At 39.9% G+C, this 21378-nt stretch overlaps 1 protein-coding gene across 1 annotated transcript in view; it reads right to left on the bottom strand.

The window, feature by feature from the left end:
• Window positions 1–21378, bottom strand: part of LOC108679729 (echinoderm microtubule-associated protein-like CG42247) — a 43376-nt gene that overhangs the window by 3056 nt on the left and 18942 nt on the right. Inside the window, exons 8-22 of the mRNA XM_018168442.2 lie at window positions 19608–19759; window positions 14684–14760; window positions 13217–13361; window positions 12633–12782; window positions 12034–12205; window positions 11624–11719; window positions 11130–11264; window positions 8282–8416; window positions 6263–6391; window positions 4266–4394; window positions 3599–3727; window positions 2884–3046; window positions 1849–2031; window positions 1193–1288; window positions 687–795 (exon numbers count right to left, since the gene is read on the bottom strand). Of these exons, the coding sequence (XP_018023931.1) occupies window positions 687–795; window positions 1193–1288; window positions 1849–2031; window positions 2884–3046; window positions 3599–3727; window positions 4266–4394; window positions 6263–6391; window positions 8282–8416; window positions 11130–11264; window positions 11624–11719; window positions 12034–12205; window positions 12633–12782; window positions 13217–13361; window positions 14684–14760; window positions 19608–19759 (2000 nt within the window). The remainder of the gene's footprint in view (window positions 1–686; window positions 796–1192; window positions 1289–1848; window positions 2032–2883; window positions 3047–3598; window positions 3728–4265; window positions 4395–6262; window positions 6392–8281; window positions 8417–11129; window positions 11265–11623; window positions 11720–12033; window positions 12206–12632; window positions 12783–13216; window positions 13362–14683; window positions 14761–19607; window positions 19760–21378) is intronic.

Below are 21378 nucleotides of genomic sequence, written 5' to 3' on the forward strand. Positions count from 1 at the left end.
TAACCATGTAATGATGTATAATAATGTATAACCATGTAACGATGTATAATGATGTATAACGTAGTACCTGGAGGTAGTCCGCCTTGGAGCTCAAAACCTACAACCAAGCAAGAGATCCAGTAAGACTGTACGTGTTATGTCCTCATATGCTCTAATTAGCACGAACGGCGTTCTGTTCGTGCTAAGTAATTACGACCGAATAATTTCGGCGAACAGCGATTGAATAATTTCGGTCGTCTTCACCACTCACCCTCTCATCACTCCTCTTTTCCCTCGCAAGAGAGATAAGTTTAGCTCGATTACCAATGATAAACTAGCACAGAATAATTCAACCACGGCAGACAACACTCTTATAGAGGCGTATCTTAGTTTGCTCGTAGTATTCCAATAACTGCTTTCTCTATTCTATCATAGTAGCGCACCTGTAGAGCCTGACGTTACCCTAGGTGACGCAACAGTAGAGACTGACGTTACCCTTGGTGACGCACCTGTAGAGCCTGACGTTACCCTTGGTGACGTACCAGTAGAGACTGACGTTACCCTTGGTGACGCACCTGTAGAGCCTGACGTTACCCTTGGTGACGTACCAGTAGAGACTGACGTTACCCTTGGTGACGCACCTGTAGAGCCTGACGTTACCCTTGGTGACGTACCAGTAGAGACTGACGTTACCCTTGGTGACGCACCTGTAGAGCCTGACGTTACCCTTGGTGTCGCCGGCGGCTAGCAGGTCCCCCTTGGGGCTCCTGTCCACCGTCACCTGGATGGGGGAGTCTTTCCGACCTGACCAGATGCCTGATGGGGGAGGCAGAAGTGATGGCAGGCATTGCATAAACTTGAGTGGACAATATTGGGTGGACAATATTATCAATTGAATAATTTATCATCATGAATGATTTATTTCACTGTTTCGAGATCGTTTTATGTTTAGCGCTGCAACACATCCGTGAGATACAGCTTGAAGATGGCTACAGCTACGTGAGATGGATACGTGAGATACAGCTTCAAGATGGCTACAGCTACGTGAGATGGATACGTGAGATACAGCTTCAAGATGCTACAGCTACGTGAGATGGATACGTGAGATACAGCTTCAAGATGCTACAGCTACGTGAGANCTCTCACCACTCACCCTCTCACCACTCACCCTCTCACCACTCACCCTCTCACCACTCACCCTCTCACCACTCACCGTGTACGTAGTATCCTAGAGGGCAGGTTTGAGTCACCCAGAACTCGTCCTGCACATCCGCATCGTACGACACGCTGGACAGCGTCCGCAGGCTCCCTGACGTACGAAAAATAATGAATTCATGATGTGTTTGAGTCTTTACTGTACAAGAGGAAGTTCATTACAATGGTATTCTTACCTGGTCTGCCACCTAATCACGTGTTAACAATTTAATTGTATAATTAATTTATGATTCGATTGTGACTGTGAGGCCGCAGTCTGAATTTATAGTATGCACGAAGGTTACTCATAGAAAGTGAGGTCGTAGTCTTAAGTTTTCAGAAAAAGTTAAGAGATCGTAAGTTCATCAACCAATCATTGACGGCCTTTCAAGCGAAATCCACCAATCATAGACAAGAAAATAGAGCGTAAGTACTTACGTTCACTTAGCGAATTTTGAAAGTATGGCCCCAGAAGAAGTTAAGAGATCGTAAGTTCATCAACCAATCATTGACGGCCTTTCAAGCCAAATCCACCAATCATAGACAAGAAAATAGAGCGTAAGTGCTAACGTTCACTTAGCGAATTTTGAAAGTATGGCCCTTGGTCTGCACGAAGGCTACTCACAGAAAGTGAAATCGTAGTTTGAATTTATGGTCTGCACGAAAGTTACTCACAGAAAGTGAGGTCGTAGTCTGAAGTGACGGTCTGCAGGAACTTGCCAGACTCCGCCCAGTCAATGGCAGAGAGAGGCTGGTCGCCGATCATCTTAGAGTAGCGCGTGTAAACCAAACCTTCTCTGGTGCTCTTGTAGAGATACAGCGACCCGTTCTGGGACCCCACAGCCAGCGTGTCACCGCCTGCCCAGAGGAACGACCAGGGGCACTACTATATAGTTACGAGTACGTCACTCCATCAGCTAACAAGGAACTTAAAAGCAAAGAGAACGCCAAGTAAATTGACCATATCTATGTTGAAAACGTTTCGGAGACCAGCTCCAGCGTCAGTTCGAAAATCTAGATTTTCGAACTGGTCGATGGAGCTGGACTCCGAAACGTTTTCAATATAGAAATGGTCAATTTACTTGGCTTTCTATTTGCTTTTAAGTTCCTTGTTAACTTTCGTTTTAAGCAGACTAAAGATATAAGTAATTCCATCAGCTAGTCACTGACGGCTTTTCAAGCTAAACCGACCGATTACAGACGAGAAATCAGGTGCTACGTGTACTTAGGCCGTAATGTGTACTTGAGTGAGTTTAGATAGTGCGGCTCCAGGTACTGACATGGTCGTATAAAAAGAGAACGCATTACCTCTGGCGCAAACAACAATAATGTATGGATACTCCAAAAATAATTATTTAATATGTCTACGCTTGGTCGCGCAAGAACATTAGACGTTCAGGGACTCACGAAGGCACGATTATTGGAAGCATGCAATATGTTATTTGTTGTCTACTTGTACAGACAATAGAATAATTTTCATGTTTACACTTTATTATTGAGTACGGAAATAATGTCTCTGCCTACTAACATCAAAAGATTAAGCATTTTCATTCCAATCCTGGATCAGACAACGTTTGCTCATTCAGTCATATGTAGTCATTGCTGCGATCTTTGCTGTTGCGTGAATATAAGTTCACATTTGCTTCAATAAAGCAATTTTATTCTTTGATATTTCTATGTAACTTCTGTTGATGATGACAGAAAACTCACTTTTATGGTACGAGAGACACGAGAGCGGGGAACCACACACTCTGACGGTGGCCACGTGCTTGCCGTTGTCCGCCCTGACCACCACCAGGTGGCCATCGATGGTCCCCACCGCCAGCACAGACCCGCTAGGGTGGCATGCCACGCTCACGCACTCACTCTGCGCCTGCGTGGCAAGAATTGCGGTCGTTAACTATACAGATGAAATGTCTGTTTATTGAAAATAAATTATGTTCACTCACATTTGTGTGTCGAGGTCATCTTTTTAGCGCATTTTCTCATACATGGAAAAAATGCACTATTGTGCTTGCCATGTACGTCCGTCTGTCTGTCCGTCCGTGACTTCACGTTTTCGTCGACAAAAAAATGCGCTCTCTGTCACTCACTGCAGTGAGTACTGAGTTATATTTTTTCTCAATCCGCATAAGTATTCTCAGGTTTAGGTTAAACACACTTCTCGTTGATTTTCAACAATTTAAACCCAAAATTGTAGATGTGGAAGTTATTCATGGAGAGTTAACGTTGACAATCATCAATCTATACTTCATCTGACAGCGGATGATCGTAACTTCTTAATACTTCAATATAATGAGCATAGTCTTTGAAGTTGTATACGATGTTGATGTATTTATTTTGGAAACATTTTTATTAACCCTGATAATTCGTGGATATATGTGAATTTTCATTAAAAATACTTGTGTGTAATTTTGTAGGCAACCTGTATGCGCCAGATGAGCTTGTTGTGCTCCCAGCACACGATCTGCTTGTCGTAGCCAGCTGTGGCGACCGTCCCGTCGCGGGGGTTGATGGCCAAACCCCACAGCTGGCGACTGTGTCCGAACACCACCTGCGGACACGTCGATTATGGCCGTCGCTTTGATAATTTTACGTCAAACTAGAGTAACATTTATCCAGAATATGACAGGCGTCAGATTGAGTTTAACAATTAGTTAGTCTTTTCTTCAACTTAGAGACTCCAATGCTTCATTTTGCTGCCGTTGCTTTTTGATTTGCCCAAATAATCCAATGTAGAACGATACCATATTAACGAGTGAGACACCACACAATAACAGAACAATAATGTATCGATCGTTATTCATTGAATACGAATAATATTTTATTCCTTGCAATAATTTTTCATTACCAGTGATGTTCGCTGGCCAGACGGTTCTTAACAGTTTTTGTAACTGGGCCAAATTTGATTCAGCAACATACAGCAAAGATAGTAACCCTTCATCATTTGAGTAGGCATAATTTTTATTGAAGTAATTAAAGTTAACCCTGCTTGCTCCTAGGATAAGGGGACACTCTGATCTGTGTAAGTTATACATTAAATTCAATTAGCCACAATCAAAGCTTGAGAGATGATTGTATGTGGGGGCAACCTGGTTGAAGCGGCGCTGTAGGGAGCCCTCCAGGATCATGTTCCTGATGGTGCCCACGTAGATGTTGGCGTCGTTCATCCCCGGCCGCTGGGGAGTCACTGTCCGCACTCCGCCTGATGCTTCTGGAAGCTGGGCATGCAGGAATGAAATGTAATATAAAAAATTAATTATCGGCATTCATACTTTATTTTTATTTCAATACTTCTCTTTAACTTCACTTCTTGTTGGTTTGTTTGTCTGCTACAACTCTTATAATCGATATTTAACACACTTCTACCTGTCCATCGATCTGAAATTTTGCACACTTGCGTAAAATCGGAGACAATGCTTGAATCAATTGGCAGAATAAATAATTTAAAAAATTTATTTATTTATTTATTAAAAAAAATAAAAAATATATTTTTTAATATTTAAAAAAAATGTTAAAGTATTTTTTTAATATTTGAAAAAATAAGAAATTCATTGTACATGTGTAACATCGGAGACACTGGCCTCTCTAGAAGTGTTGTCTCTAAAAATAATTTTTAGACGCATATTATTATATTGTTAGAATATTATGGGCATTGACGAATGCACTGTAATGTTTCAGTTATACTTTCAAATTACAGAATCATGTCTTAACATCATAAAAATTTTAGCGAACCTGAAACCTCTTTAACTTCATAACCGCATTCACAACAACGTGGGGAAATTATATTTTCCCACGAGAAATAAAAGTTGTCATCTATTATTGAACAGAGATTGATTTATTTTTGATTTATTTATTTATTCACACAGGAGCACACGTTACAATGAAAAAATAAAAAGAGACGTGAAATAAAATAGCAAGGCTTCCAGGTGAATGCCCATAAGCTAAAAAAGCTTCGCAGGCAAAACAATAGGTACATGACTCAATTAAAATGATAACAAGACGACGATTTGAACAAATAAGTAACAAATTTGTAAAATTAGCAAAACCATTGACAAAAGCCTTAAAAACTGATAACCGTATGTCATAGCAGAAAAATCAGCAAAAAAGAGGCAATGTCAACATCACACTTAGTAAAACAGAGTACAACTATAAACATCTAGTCAAAATACCTAAAAACTTGCATAATAATCGAAGTCAAATTAATACTGGTTAAGGATAAAATCACGGTATTTTATTTTTAAAAACATTTTAGAGCAATCTTGTTTGAACTCATCGGGTAAAGATAAAAAATATTATCTAAGTACAATTAAACAAACATTACAAAAAAACTGGACAAAATAAAAACGAAACGCCTCATCTATGACGATATACTCATTTGCTACAACGAACTCATGGCCACTCTGAACCACCAAACATCTATTATATAAAAATATACGCAACGAAGCATTTTTCTTTTGATGAGTTTTTGAGTAACCCTCTGACCATGGAGTTGACGATATTAGAGCTTTAGAAATTAACACATGTGTAATAGGGATGATGTAATAATGTTATACTTTACCCTCGTATTTTATTATCATAAGGTACAGCAGGTTTTAAAATTGTAACATAAATTCTGAACACATTTTTAAGGTGATTTTTGCCCATTGTAAATTTACATGTACGTGCTATTTTTTCATATTTTTGAACATTTAAAACGACGTACGAATCACCAAAAAATCAAGCTAAGGGTAAAAAATTCTGCACACATTATGAAATGAAATGAAACGTGCAGAATTTCTAAGGGTAAGAAATTCTGCACGTTTTTTGCACATCCACAGCTTTTGAGCTTTATTGTGTAACCAAACTCCAAAAAGTTGAAAAAAACGTTTCACCCTAATTCATTTACGATTATTTAATAGCTTGTAATAACCGTTAATCTGACTCGATCATTACCCATTAGTTCTCGTAGCATGCCTCATAAAAAAGCTGTAATGCATTCACTATGACTTAAATTACAATTTATCATAAACTGTAATTACCAACTTGAAGGATTTTTACGTGGAATACGTGGATTAGCTGCATAAATTAGAGCCTGGAGTAAAGTCACCTGCGTTTCCAAGATGGCGTCAAAGTCTTCGTCACAGTCCCAGGCCACGACGCGTCGGTCCTTCTCACCCCCTGAGAGCAGCGTGCCTTCACTGAGCAGGTAGAGGGCACTCACGCCTCCATCGTGGGCCTCGAGTCAACAACGTACAGCAGTAATTAACACCTCAACAAAATATATGACATCATCTAACATGAGGAATTTAAAAGCAAAGAAAACACCAAGCAAATTTACCATATCGATATTGAAAACGTTTCGGAGTCCAGCTCCATCATCAGTTCGAAAAACAAAAATGAATAAAATCATATTATTATATCAAAATTCTAAGACAGACATATGTAAAACCTAAAGAAGACCTATCATTATATCGAAAAACTTTATATTATTATATTATTGATATAATTATATGATTTTATTCACTTTTAGTTTTTCTAACTGATGATGGAGCTGGACTCCGAAACGTTTTCAATATCGATATGGTGACTTTGCTTGGTGTTTTTCTTTGCTTTTAAATTCCTTGGGAACTTGCGAAATAAACAGACGGATAATATAAGTAATCATCTAACATTTTTCATTATTTAGGTATCTGGAATTAAATCATTCTTTCACACAATATATATGCTGCAGGAGAACTAGACATATCTGTGAAGATATGTCTAATAATCCCAGATCATTGTCCGGGATTACTGCAGGAGTCACATCTGGAATTATAGCCTGTCAGTGGCTCCTATTCCCGAGCCGCTGACTGACTCCAACTTAGTGAAGCTGCTTTTAAAAAATGATAAAAATTTTCACATCCCTTAGAGAGAACGGTCGTTTACATTGTAATTATTTTGAAATACAATATGATTGATTATTCTATGGTAGGCAATAGTGAGAAGGTTTCGAACTGTTGGTAATTAAAATTATTAGCCGAATAAATTATTAGTTTTACTCAAAGGCTACGGATTTCTTTAGAAAGATTTAAGTTACTTCCTTTTGCAGAATTCACATTGCACAGAAATTTTAGAAATCGATATTCAATTATCAGCGAGTGATCTTGTCGATTAGGAATAAATTTTCAGTTGTTCATTCATTCCTATGAATACATCAGAGGTCAGCTACATCCATGTAACATAACATCTTTTGCCAATAACTAATTGTTGTTATTAGCAAGCGACCCTCCAGCTTAGGACGTCAGCAAACTAAAAAAACTAAGTCGTGCCTGTCGAACGGGAAGCCATACAGTCAAATATGGTTTAAAAATTCATAGCCAGCTCGTATTCACAAATTGAATTTTGTTGGAAATTCGAGTGAAATAAATTATAGTAGATCTTTATAGGGCTCTCACTTCTAAAGTTGCCTGTTTGGTAGCAAGTTTAAACTATTGCGAATATTTGTCTCATTTGAGGTTCATTCGTGACTTTTTACACTTCTTTAACTGTTATCCAGAGAGCTATTAAGGCATGATTTTTCGTGGTGTTGAAATCAGTTCCGTGTTATGCGATTGCGTGACAAGTTCTGCGTTAAGTTACACACTTGAATTCAAGTTGAATATCACGGCAAGACTCCTGGCAACTTGTCGACTGCAGCAAGTCATTATGAGGACTTCTTATCGCAAGGCCGCGATGAGCTCTCCTTGGACAAGGTCATGACAATTTGACAGGAATTTTATGAGCACAAGAACATGACTCCTTTTGAAATTTTAAAGCAGTTCGTGAATTATCTTTTTTTAAATATTGCGCATATTCAAAAAAGTTTTATCGATGAACAGGAAAATTTATTTTTTTTAGTTTGCTATTAATAAGATTTTTCCGTCACAATCGGAATCTGGATAGTTGATTAAAATTAAAATATAGTCAAAGAACAACTTTTGATAATTTTTTATAATTAGTTTCAACTGATAATTATATAATCTTGACAATTATATTTGTCTAAGTATTCATTTTGCATTCATATGTCTAAAAAAAATAATTTACATGCATAAAGTATTAAGCAAATCTTTTATTCTATATTTACGATAAAGTAAGCATATAATCTCACCTTGAACTGCTTCAAGACGTAATAGTCGCCCTCCGCGTCCACGGACCACACGGTGAGCAGCCCGTCCGAGTCGCCGGTGATGACGTCACCGGGCGGCGTGAACGCTATGGCCAGCACGTTGCGTACAGTCGTGTTCTGCGCGCGTTATATCTGGTGTTATTATGTGGTGGTGATGGTGGTATGGCTGCTGTTGTGGCTGTGGGGGTTGGTGTTATGGCTGCTGTTATAGCGGAGCTATATTTATGGCTGGCATGAGAGGACTGGTGTTATGGCTGGCGTGACAGGACTGGTGTTAAGGCTGGCATGGCAGGGCTGGTGTTATGGCTGGCATGACAGGACTGGTGTTATGGCTGGCATGGCAGGACTGGTGTTATGGCTGGCATGGCAGGACTGGTGTTATGGCTGACATGGCAGGACTGGTGTTATGGCTGACATGGCAGGACTGGTGTTACGGTGCGATGTTGGTTCGCTAGGTCTGGTATTATGACTCAGGTTTTGTACTTTAATTCTACTTACCGACAGAACTAGAATTCCGTTAGGTAATTTTTGGTGCTTGTATTATTTAGAGTTTCTTTTATGAGTTTACTGCAATTTTATTACCTCTAGTTCTGTTAAATTAAATACAAATATTAAAATTAAATTAAATATTAAGTTAAAATCAAAAAAATTTTCGACTTTTCCACGTTAAACAGACGAATTGGCATTAATTAGTTAGTAGACGAACACAAAAATAAAATAAGCTGAAATTATTTCCGATTATGCATTCATGTGCAGCGCAAGAAATTTTCGTATTAATTTAGAAATTATTTAATTAGGCGAGTTGATAGCAGATATTTCCAAGAGTGTGAATGAAAGTACACCAATTGAATTTTTGCCCGCCATATGCTCCTTTTGCTCTATCTAATAGGTGAGATTTTCAGTACCGCATTAATCATTCCCTCAATTTTGAATTAATAATCAGTCAAAAACGAGCAAATTCAGCTGCTCAAAAGATACCCGAGATTGTGCTGTCGTGGCTGAGTTTTGAGTTCTTCTGGCACTCAGTACTCATTTACACGTTGCTTCTCGTAGCTTACACTCCTGCCAATTCCCTGTCAAACTACGTATAAGCTACACGACAGCAGTTCGCTGATTTAGATCATGTCATAGAAAACACTGCTAACTTAAAAAATGTTATCTACTATTTTATTGTAATTGTGGGCTATTTATAAATTTTATATAAGGTATAAAAAGATAATACCTTAATCATCATTATTAAGGTTACCTTGTTTATTCGGTATTATTGCGCCCCCACCCTACATTGCGCCCTCGGCTTTCCCTGACTCTAAGTGTAGCCTTTGCCTAATCCCTACCTCTCACCCTAACCCTCACCCTAACCTCACCCTAACCCTCACCCTAACCCTCACCCTAACCCTCACCCTAACCCTCACCCTAACCCTCACCCTAACCCTCACCCTAACCCTCACCCTAACCCTCACCCTCACCCTCACCCTAACCCTCACCCTAACCCTCACCCTAACCCTCACCCTAACCCTCACCCTCACCCTCACCCTAACCCTCACCCTCACCCTAACCCTCACCCTAACCCTCGATTGCAGCAGCAAATCATGGCTTGCGTGGCCCGGAAGTCGTCCAAGAATCCACGCCCGTAATTTGCACGGCGCGGCGCCGAGTTCCGCATTCGTGCTGTGCACTGCGGCTTAGAATGACTGGCAGTTGCGTCACGTTAGGTGAGCTTTGTTTTGTTAGCTCACTCGAGGATAAATGTCTTACTTGCTTAATTTACTGCATTAATTAAGACTGTGATTGAAAATTAGATACGTTATAAGGGGTTCGGTTGGGATGAGTGACGATACTTCTACATCAATGGCACTTCTGACTAGTCCAGCAAAATTTATTTAATTGCAGGTCATCAAATTCTTTTTTCAGTTTTAATAAATAATTCAAAATAAATTGTTCCTATTGTATTTCAAACAAATAGGAAAGCTTGAATTATCAGTGAAATTTATGCAAATGTAGATGTAAACATTATCGCCTTCAGCGAACTAGTAAACTATATTGTAATCAACTATCAATATATAATATATATGAAAACCATTATTATCTTTTTCTGCCAACTGTAACCATCGTTACCTGGCCGTTATATAAGAACAGTATTGGACCGGTCAATATATCAGCAAAGAAATAAATTTACTGGAGCCATCGTATATAGCAGCCTCGAGTGAAATGCCTCGTTTAACTGCTGTCCATTGTAGTTCAGGCACAATCTAAGCACTGTCTTGCTATTATTCGGATCAAAATATACAAGACTATATACAGATTACGTACAATCTAATTTGATGATCCGAGAAAAAAATTTTACTCCATTTTCGGTGGTAATTAATGGTGGCAACATACGCCACAGTGGCAGTTGTGGCGATACATGCCACAGTGGCAGTTGTGGCGACACATGCCACAGTAGCAGTTGTGGCGACACTTGCCACAGTGGCAGTTGTGGCGACACATGCCACAGTGGCAGTTGTGGCGACACATGCCACAGTGGCAGTTGTGGCAACACACGCCACAGTGGCAGTTGTGGCGACACATGCCACAGTGGCAGTTGTGACAACACACGCCCCAGTGGCAGTTGTGGCGACAAGGTAATTAATGGTGGCAACATACGCCACAGTGGCAGTTGTGGCGATACATGCCACAGTGGCAGTTGTGGCGACACATGCCACAGTGGCAGTTGTGGCGATACATGCCACAGTGGCAGTTGTGGCAACACACGCCACAGTGGCAGTTGTGGCATCACATGCCACAGTGGCAGTTGTGGCATCACACGCCACAGTGGCAGTTGTGGCATTACCTTGAGCAGGTCAGTGCGCGTGAAGATGCCATCCTTCCTCCTGGACCAGATGGACAGCAGCCCTCTGCCGTGGGTGACGATGAGGTTGTTGTCGTGGGGGTGGAAAGCGGCGCCCCAAACGTGATCTTCGTGGGTCTAGATCATCAAATATTTTAATTAAATCAATCAAAAAAGCTGCGCCCCAAAACGTGATCTTCGTGGGTCTAGATCATCAAATAATTCAATTATTAATGGTATCAATCGAAGAATATTTGATTGCCCCATCAAATCATTGAATTAAATCAATCAAAAAATATTTGGTTACTCTGATAACTGAAAATATCGATCAAAAAACACTCGTTGATAAACAACAGAGAATCTTTCACAGATAGAAAGATTTCAGATGCAGCAACGTGTTCACAGTGCTCAAAATTAACAAATGTGGAATATGTGTTTGAATACAATGATTCTAATTACAAGGTACATAATATTTCTCATAAATTATATTAGCTCACCGCAACTCTACCGAAGATAACTTGCTTCGTCCAAGCCCACACAGAGAGCAAGTGCTCCCGGTCCCCGTCCACTGCCAGGAGATATTCTCCGTTGTTCTGGGAGATAATAAAGACACAATCTGGTATCTCTTTGTGCTTTTTTCCCTATCTATTAAAAAAAGGGTTATTAACTATTAATAGCAAAACGTTTTATTGAAAAGGCTATTACAATGTGTACTTTAACAATGTAAATCGCTCTCTAAATTCGACAAGGCTGCTTCAAATTGAATTCCTCCTATTGTGACGTTGACATCCAATAACTTGCTGCTCAGTACGTGCAAATAGTTAACAAATTCTGCAGACTTGCAATTATCTTGCAATTATCCTCCACGTGTTCGCGTGCTAGAACCTGCCACATTATTATTCCTCACCCGAGTGGAGAAGTCAAGGGCCAGGATGCCGACACCCAGCTCCCCCTCCCCTAGCACGTGTAAGGTCCTCAGGGAGCGGCTGTCCCAGACCTGCACGTTGGCTGTGAGGCGGTGCCCCTGCGACGCCCGCTGCCCCGACGCCACCACGATGCCGTTAGGGTGCAGCGCCATGCTGCAGCCACATGCCAACCTCATCAGTCACTTTGTCATTACAATTGAAATAGTTGCACAAGTCATACTTAAGAAATTTCTTAACAAAAATGTATTTCACATTTTTCCTTATTGGGGACTTTCTGTTGGCTGGAATTAGAATGTTCTGGGGCAAAGTTTAAAGGAATAAAAGGTATTTTAAAATAAAAAAGTTTGTTCCAAATAGACAATTGAGAGCTGACTGTTGGTTGAACCATTAGCATTTTCCACGTTTTTGGTCAAAATATACGAGTGAGTACCACAAACGAACTTTAGCACCCACAATACAAACTAAAAATTATTTAGTTAATAATCACATATTTTTTGCCCCCCTCCCAAAAAGCAAAACATTTCACTAATTCTAGAGGTATTCTCCAAGGTATTATTATATAAACATATGGTCAGAGTACCACTGGATGTCCTCCGTGTGTCCCGTATAGTGTCGCTGATGGTCGTCCGTCCTGTCGTAGAGCACCGCGATGGTGGCCACGAAGTAAAGCATCTCGCCGCTCTTCACCACCCACAGGTTCTTGCGCGTATCCCAGCCTCGGTAGCCGTAGCTGAATGGCTGCTTAAGGCTCACTTCACCAATAACAATTAATTATTCATGCGAAGTTAATGTATTTCTCGCGATTGAGACAATTTGCACGGAGGAGCCGAGCGAAGTAAATACTTCAGAAACGTTAGAATTTTTGTCATTAATAAAAAGCGCCTCAATCTGGCGTTAGCAACAAAAGGCAAGAAAGAGGCAGAAATCAACTTTTATTAACAGAGACAAACAAGTACAGTATAAGTAAGTTTCGGAGAAAGAACGTTAAGTTTTCTAGTTAAAAGCATTTTATTTCCCAAAGTTTGTTCAAAAGTTAATTTATGTCATTTTTGATAGACATGTTTATTTGAAAAAACCTAGAGTAAAGACAGCCGTGCACTGAGTTCAGACTGAACTATACAAGATGAGGCAGGAGAAAATATGTAGTGTGGCAGTAAAGGATACACCCAGTCTAGCTCGAGCATGTGTGAGGGGTGATGCGGGTTGTGCAGTACATCGCGGCGCGGGGCGAGCAGGACTTTCTTTGCTCCTTTGATCTCAACAACGGCAGAGCGACCGCTGGCCAGCTCCATCTGTTCGTCCAACGCTCCTGCGACACGCACACCAAATTTTGCGATGTTTGAATGTGAGTTTGTTGATTTATTAGGCTAATTAGCGTGACTTATATTCTTATTAAACAGTTAGTTTTGAAAAGATGATTAGTTTGTGTGTCTGCTCGAGTCTATTCATGGATCTTTAATTAAGTCCAGTCACTGGCAAAACCAGAGCAAGTTTCCACTCCCGTAACTGCAATATTGTTGCACAGTATTCGACGGTGCTTGAAGTTACTCATCTGAATTATTTCACGTGAATAAAATTCTCACTCAAAATGAAGGAAGCGTCATGAATGAAATTAATGAAAACTTTTCAGCAGAAGTTATAGTATAATTCATTTTAATTCACTTTTATCAGTTAGAATATTTTTTCAAGATCTGTCTTTGGTCATGATTACCCATTATTCCTTGCGAAACAGCATTAAAATTGTCAGAATGTGTAATTGGGTTCGAATAAGACGTTCTACTGCCATTCGCTCACTTATCATAGAAACCTACCACTTGACCTCCATGAATCAAGACGTAATCAATATTAAGATTGGCAATAATTTGTCTACTATTTCCTCATTATTCCTTCCAGCAATGCAGCTCACGACTTCTTCGTCAACTGTTACCGGTCGTTACCAGCCGCAGCGCAGCATTTCAGGCTATGGGTGTACCTGCGTGTAGTGCCTCTCAAGGAATGAACTTCAAACGCGGAATTGGCCGCACTTCAGAATAAATTGCTGGTGATCGGGCTAGAATTCAGCTGTAGTTCTGCGCTGTGATGGCGTCAGTAATGTCTTGGTGTTGTGCTACTACTGGCTGTCTAATATGTGCTATGCTTTGGGGTATACTGAACGTCTTTATTGCAAAAGGTTGGTTAGACGCGCTAAGATTCAATTTTTTCTTTTATTTACCTTGCTATTCATCACTTATATTTATTCTCCTTTAATCTGAAAATTCTGTTCTTTTTTTATTTTGCGAAAGTTCAACAGTCTAATTTTCAATCCAAATCTGAACAACAGACTCATAAATAATTTTTAGTTAAAATCAGCCTGAATAGATCGGGCGGAAAAAATGTCATTTTTTCACGAGGACAAATTTCGCATTTTGACATCAAGAGTTGAGAAGCTAACATGTATTGCAAGAGGACGGATCCTTTAATTGTGAATCAAGTCGCGAAAAGTACAAGAATCGGCAAAAGGCTATGGGCCTACTGTATTTCTTCGAAGCCGACACTTCTATTCTATTCTATTCCATTATATTATATTATATTGTATTATATTATATAATATTATATTATATTTTAAAGAAAGCTGAGCCACTAAAGACTAACCGTTGAGGCTCGGCTCGCTGGTGTGCCGTCGGAGGTTGGAGGCCAAAGCAACCCCACGCTTCGTACGCTGAACCTTCCTGCATCAGCACCAAACATCAAACATTAGAACAAAAAATATTAATTGCGCACATAGCTAGAACTATAAAAACAATGTAGCACAGCATCAAAAACTAAAATAAAAAGAAAATAAACTGAGGATATAGCTTGGAATATAATAGCAGTTTCGCGTGCATGTAATACCCTTTGGACTTGAAAATAACAATTTATTCACCTGGGTATTAATATAGTTGTAATTAGAAACTTTTTTCAGTGTAATCCACTGCTTGATAGCTTAATATAACGTTTTTATGTTAGAATATTCTTTGACATTATGAGCCGTTGATTGCCACTGTAACGCATTGTTCTCTGCTGTAGACGTTAGTATGTCATGATCCCAGTCTGCAAGCGTGTTCTGATAGTATCGGGAATTAATTTTAATCTTACCACATTACATGGGGTATGAGGGGTAATTATTTTAATATTATTTGATGCACATTATTTTTTTTTGTATTTTTCTGACGTTGATTAAAACAATTATTGTTCTTTTCTCGAGCTGCCCCTAAAGCCGCTTGGAATTTCGTGAACATTTCGTCGTCATGGGAGCAAGTATCGCCGCTCGCTAATTCTCGGGGATTTCTTCCTTTCAATGATATTACTGCCGTGGAATTCGACCACACGCATACTGCCGTGCTCGCTACTGCAGCCCAGGTTCTCTTACTACCGTAACTGCAGGGACTGCAGCACTGCTCCATTGCTGCCGTAACTGCAGAGACTGCGGCACAGTTCCCTTAATTACTACCGAGGCTGCAGAAATTGCAGCTAGTCCCCATGTTGCAGTAACAATGGGGTTTGTAGCCCATTTTTCTTACCGCCGTGACTGCAGGGACTGCGGCACTGTACCTTTACTGCCGTAACTGCAGGAATTGTAGTTCTATTCCTTTACTGCCGTAACTGCAGGAACTGCAGTTCTGTTCCTTTACTGTCGAGACTGTAGGGACTGCATTACTGTTCTCTAACTGTAGAGACTGCAGTTCTTTTCTCTTACTGTCGTAACTGCAGGGATTGCAGTTTTGTTCCCTTGCTGCCGTGACTGTGGGGACTGCAGTACTGTTCTCTCACTGCAGTAACTGCAGGGATCATATCCTGTACTGACACTCCTTCCCTTGGATTGTGCCCAAATTGGCCGTCGCTAGACCAAGGTCATGTCATGATTCCTCCATCGCATTCCTGGCAATTTATGTCAGAAATGTCGGATAATACGCTTCCTGAGTGTAGGCTATTCTCGTATCCGACTGCAGCTAAAAAATTAGGGAGTTAGCCATAGTATTTTTCTTCAGTTGAGTGCCGTGAAGAACCAACCGCCGGCTAATGTGCTACGTGACAAGCCATTTGTGGACGATGTACTTCGTAATGGACCTTAACTCTTATTTGTGTAAACAATTGACGTCGCGATTGCCGACACAATACGCGTGCAATCCTTCACTATAGTCATAATTGATGTCGAAATTGTTGACACAGTACGTGTACAATCCTTCACTATAGTCATAATTGATGTCGAGATTGCCGACACAGTACGCGTGCAATCCTTCACTATAGTCATAATTAATGTCGAAATTGCCGGCACAGCACAAGTGCAATCCTTCAATATAGTCGTAATTGATATCGAGATTGCCCGAAAAGTACTCATGCAATCCTTCACTGTAGTCGTAAATGATGTCGAGATTGCCCGCACAGTACGCGTGCAATCCTTCACTGTAGTCGTAAATGATGTCGAGATTGCCCGCACAGTACGCGTGCAATCCTTCACTGTAGTCGTAAATGATGTCGAGATTGTTGACACAGTACGCGTGCAATCCTTCACTATAGTCGCAATTTTATTATTCGTGTATACTGCAGCACATCAACCGAGGCCGAGTAAATGAAGCGATGATGTATAAAATGCTGAGCATCTCAAGTTATTTATCCGAATTATTTGTCACATAATGGACCGGTAAATGGATTATTAAGAAGGGAGTTTTGTTCCACACATAGCGTCTGTTTTTACTTCCTTGATGAGTTCTTATAGAAGATCAAATCATGAATAATTTCTTCGGTGCTTGAGGAAGAAAATAATAATTTTAATACTGCTTAATTACAAAAGAAAATACAGTCAAATGGACGAATTTTCACTGTGAATGTAGGGAGTTCTACATGGTGAGTAATTTCATGATCCAGCATACATCTCGTGACTATAAACACAGGCTTACAAACGCTGGCAATTATCCCTTAATAATGAAATTAACACGAGAAGATAACAGGAAATCGCGTGCCACGACCCCCACCCCTCGGCAGCTTGACCTTGCCCCTACCTATGATTGAGGTTCCAATCATCAGGTGAACCAATACTGAACCTGGGCTTACAAATCAGCTGCGCAAATACCAGCGAATTCAGTGAATTCAATTCCCGCGAACAAATTATTCATATACAATAATTCATGCGTGAGTATATTTTAAATCATTTCTAAAAATTGTATTTTTTAGATTTTATTAGAGTTATAGTTGCTGAGACAGAGTTGGCTGAGCCAAGATGGCGCTCATCGCAGAAGAAGAAACGTCGTCGTTAACACGCGACCGCCGCCGTCCGTTATGTGGTCTGAAGTTCGCATGCAAACCTGTCACTCCGGCGCTGAATTTCACGGCTTTTTCCTTAATGTTTGTGTTCGATATTCACGGCTTCACGGGCTCGTCGGGAATCGTTTAGCGGCTTGACTATTTTGTCGCTGAATTCATGGTTCCGATTCTTTTTGAACGAAGCATTTATGACTAAATTTATTGAGTCTAAACATTTATACAACTGTTTTGGAAGCAAGAAATATTGGTATTCTGCTTGCGCACAGGAAACTTGTTTATTTTATATCTATTGTTTTTATGTGATTATATGAACTACCTTCCTTCGCTTAAAATCAACAATAGTGGCTGGTGTATGGCCAGGACGCATCTTATAATTCAACAAGAAAATGCAGATTTTTTCTATTTAGATTAATGAATGTGATACGTGAAATTCCGTACAGATTGCACGCACATGTGTTGATATAGCGACTGCCGTCTAAGTACAGGTGTTGATGTAGTGACTGCCCTCTAAAAACAGGTGTTGATGTAGTGACTGCCCTCTAAATACAGGTGTTGATGTAGTGACTGCCCTCTAAAAACAGGTGTTGATGTAGCGACTGCCCTCTAAGTACAGGTGTTGATGTAGTGACTGCCCTCTAAGTACAGGTGTTGATGTAGCGACTGCCCTCTAAGAAAAGGTGTTGATGTAGCGACTGCCCACTAAGTACAGGTGTTGATGTAGTGACTGCCCTCTAAGTACAGGTGTTGATGTAGTGACTGCCTTCGAAGTACAGGTTTTGATGTAGCGAAAATTCATTAAATATTGCCTGTACGGAAAAATAATTCACATTTTTAGAATTGAGTGTTGAAATGTCAAACTCATCAATATTTACTTATACTTTCAGTTTTTTTGGTCTGCCGTTTATGTTCAACAAATAGCGTGCGTTAGTGCGTGAAAATTAAACTTGACTCTGTAATAGCGACTGATGGTCCTTGCATGTCTACAAGAACCGCCCTTGAATTCCTGACGAACTTGCAATAATTGCAAAATCTGGTGAACATTTCGTGATTTGGTCCTACTCGTTGAGTTACGGAAATATTTTATTAGTTATACGTTTGACTGAAGTTCATTAGGGTTCAGAAGATTATTTTTTATTATTAGTTTAATAAAGAAAAATCAATTAGTCGACGGTAATTGCCATCGAAAGAGTCAAAATTGTTATTCAGAATATTATTTTATTCATACAATGAAGGAAGATTCCAGGTCTATCCATAAAAATGCCTGCGTAACTGTCATTCAATGACGTCTTACAAATAACTCATAACCAATACGAAGCATTCTTCCTTTCGCTTCAGTAGCCAATTTCAGTTTGGACGCGGGCATTTCGCTTTCGTCTTTGTAACGAAAGGTTTTGATGCAAACTATATTACAAGATCATAAATACTTCCGTTGAGAAACCCTGAGTCATAACACTTCAGAGATTCATTGACGTGAATTATTTCCACAAAGCATTATTTTGCATTGTCGGGAAAAATTTCGCCGGTGAACACTTCAAGCCAAAAAAGTAAATAATATAATCGGGCAACTATGCAATGATAGTCTTTGTCCGTTAGTGAATGATAGTCTTTGTCCGTCACGCGCTTGAAGGGGGACTGAGACATCCGTGCCTGGAGCGTATATGTATATCCAACATTAATTGCTTTTCATCACAATCTATAGGTGCATTCCAAACCATTATCCCCTAACGAACAACAGCGATTGGATATTCAAGTATACATAGACAGTTTTAACAAAATTACATCTACAAGTACGCAAAGTAATAATTAGACATCACTGATTGATGGTGCAGAACAAAAACCATTCGCAATATTCACTTTCGGAGACCGTGACGAGAATCCCGAATCCGGCACGTCGCCGGCACGATATACGCAGTTTTCAGTTTTTCGTGTTCTTCGTGGAACTTCGATACAATAAAAATTAAATTCAGAAGCGACGTGCTTAACGATGGAAAAAGTTAGTATGCGCTATTAATGAGAACGTAATGCATTTCTGAAGAAAAATGACTCAGGCTGATTGATTAATCTCAGGGTTCATAGTCCTGCCCTATGACTATGCTCGGAAAATTGAACTTGCGTGCTTGTGGGCGTATGTTTGGAATTGATTTAATAAATTGAGTGTTATAATAACAATTAAAGAAGAGATTAAATTGCTTGGGGCATATGTTTAAAATTTACTTAATTAATTGAGCGCTATAATAACGATTATCGAAGATATTTAATTGATAGGGAATTTTACCTGGCAGGGTCGACGCTACGGCGGCCTCCTCTAGCCGCGGCGTCCGAGGCGCTGCCGGGGGGCGTGGGCGTGTCGCCAGGACCGTCCAGGGGTGCCAGGTAGAACGTCTCCACGGCCGCGAAGTCGTTATTGAACTGCGAGAAGCTCTTCACCTGCAGAGATAAATGCATAATTCATCCCCATTGAATTTTTTTAATTTATTAAATAGGCAAACATTATTTATTAATAGTAAAGTAATTTAAAATGTTTAGCAATTAGACCTTTCCAGACGATATTGAAGAAGTGACAACGGATGATCACGTACAAAGCCAACGGCATTTTTGCCATTTCTGTGCAAATCCGAGTAAATAATCGCAATTTAATTAATGGCGGCATATGCATTCATATATATTAATTCACTTTTATTGAACATGCCTTCATGAAATTAGAGAGAAACGGAGAAACTTGAAGTTCTTTTACCGAATTGCCAGCCAGCGCAAAAGCCAAAACTTTTGCCTTCAGCCAAAACTTTTGCCTTCAGCCAAAACTTTTGCCTTCAGCCAAAACTTTTGCCTTCATCGATCGTTTATTGATGCACAGTTTATAGCACACATTTACAGAATTGTATCCGTTCCTTTATTGAAACGATCAAGCAATTATGTTTCTTCCGTGGGAGATAAAATAATAATAATGAAGTACGTGAATGTGAAATTCCCTTTCCCGTTCATTAAGTAAGCGTTGCTAAAGTTCTCGACCTAATTGTAAACATTAAAAACTGACTGGTGGCCGGCGCAGTGCAGTCTGCTGATAACCTCTAGCAAGCAGATCGATGATCGGGTTCAGCTCGCGTGCAGCACAATCTAACGCGGGAAAACTTCGTACTCTTCTCATGCAACGTCATCAATACGTCTCGTAGCGACGTCATCAATACATCAATACGTCTCGTAGCTACGTCATCAATACGTCTCGTAGCGACGTCATCAATACGTCTCGTAGCTACGTCATCAATACGTCTCGCAGTTACGGCTTAAGCAACGTCATCAATGCGTCTCGCAGCTTCGTCTCAAGCAACGTTATCAATACGTCTCGTAGCTACGTCATCAATACGTCTCATAGCTACGTCTCAAGCAACGTCATCACTATGTCTCGCAGCTACGTCTCAAGCAACGTCATCAATACGTCTCGCAGCTACGTCTCAAGCAACGTCATCAATACGTCTCATAGCTACGTCTCAAGCAACGTCATCACTACGTCTCGTAGCTACGTCTTAAGCAACTTCATCAATACGTCTCGCAGCTACGTCTCAAGCAACGTCATCAATACGTCTCGTAGTTACGTCTCAAGCAACGTCATCAATACGTCTCGCAGCTACAAAGCAAGTTCATCAATACGTCACGTAGCTACGTCTTAAGCGACGTCATCACTACGTCTCGTAGCTACGTCTTAAGCAACGACATCAATACGTCTATTAGTGATGTGGCTCGTCAGGTCAGCGTTATTTCATGGCTAAAATATTTAATTTGGTTATACAAAATATTCTTTGGCTTTCAAAAAACGAGTTCTAATATAATTATTTACAATTCTTCATCAATTCTATACTAAAATAAATTTTTTCATATATTTGTTTGCTTCTTCTCATATCTAATTATGTACCATGAAATTCATATGTTCGAATGTTTGGAAAGCTAGTCTTAACTGTTAATTCGTAATCCTTTGCGTCGAGTTTCTCATATTTGAGTTAAGTTTGAATCATTCGTACATAAAAGGCATTAAAACTTTACATTGTCTTTAC

The sequence above is a fragment of the Hyalella azteca genome, unplaced genomic scaffold (assembly GCF_000764305.2).
Source record: "Hyalella azteca isolate HAZT.00-mixed unplaced genomic scaffold, Hazt_2.0.2 contig5577, whole genome shotgun sequence".
NCBI classification, from domain to species: Eukaryota; Metazoa; Arthropoda; class Malacostraca; order Amphipoda; family Hyalellidae; genus Hyalella; species Hyalella azteca.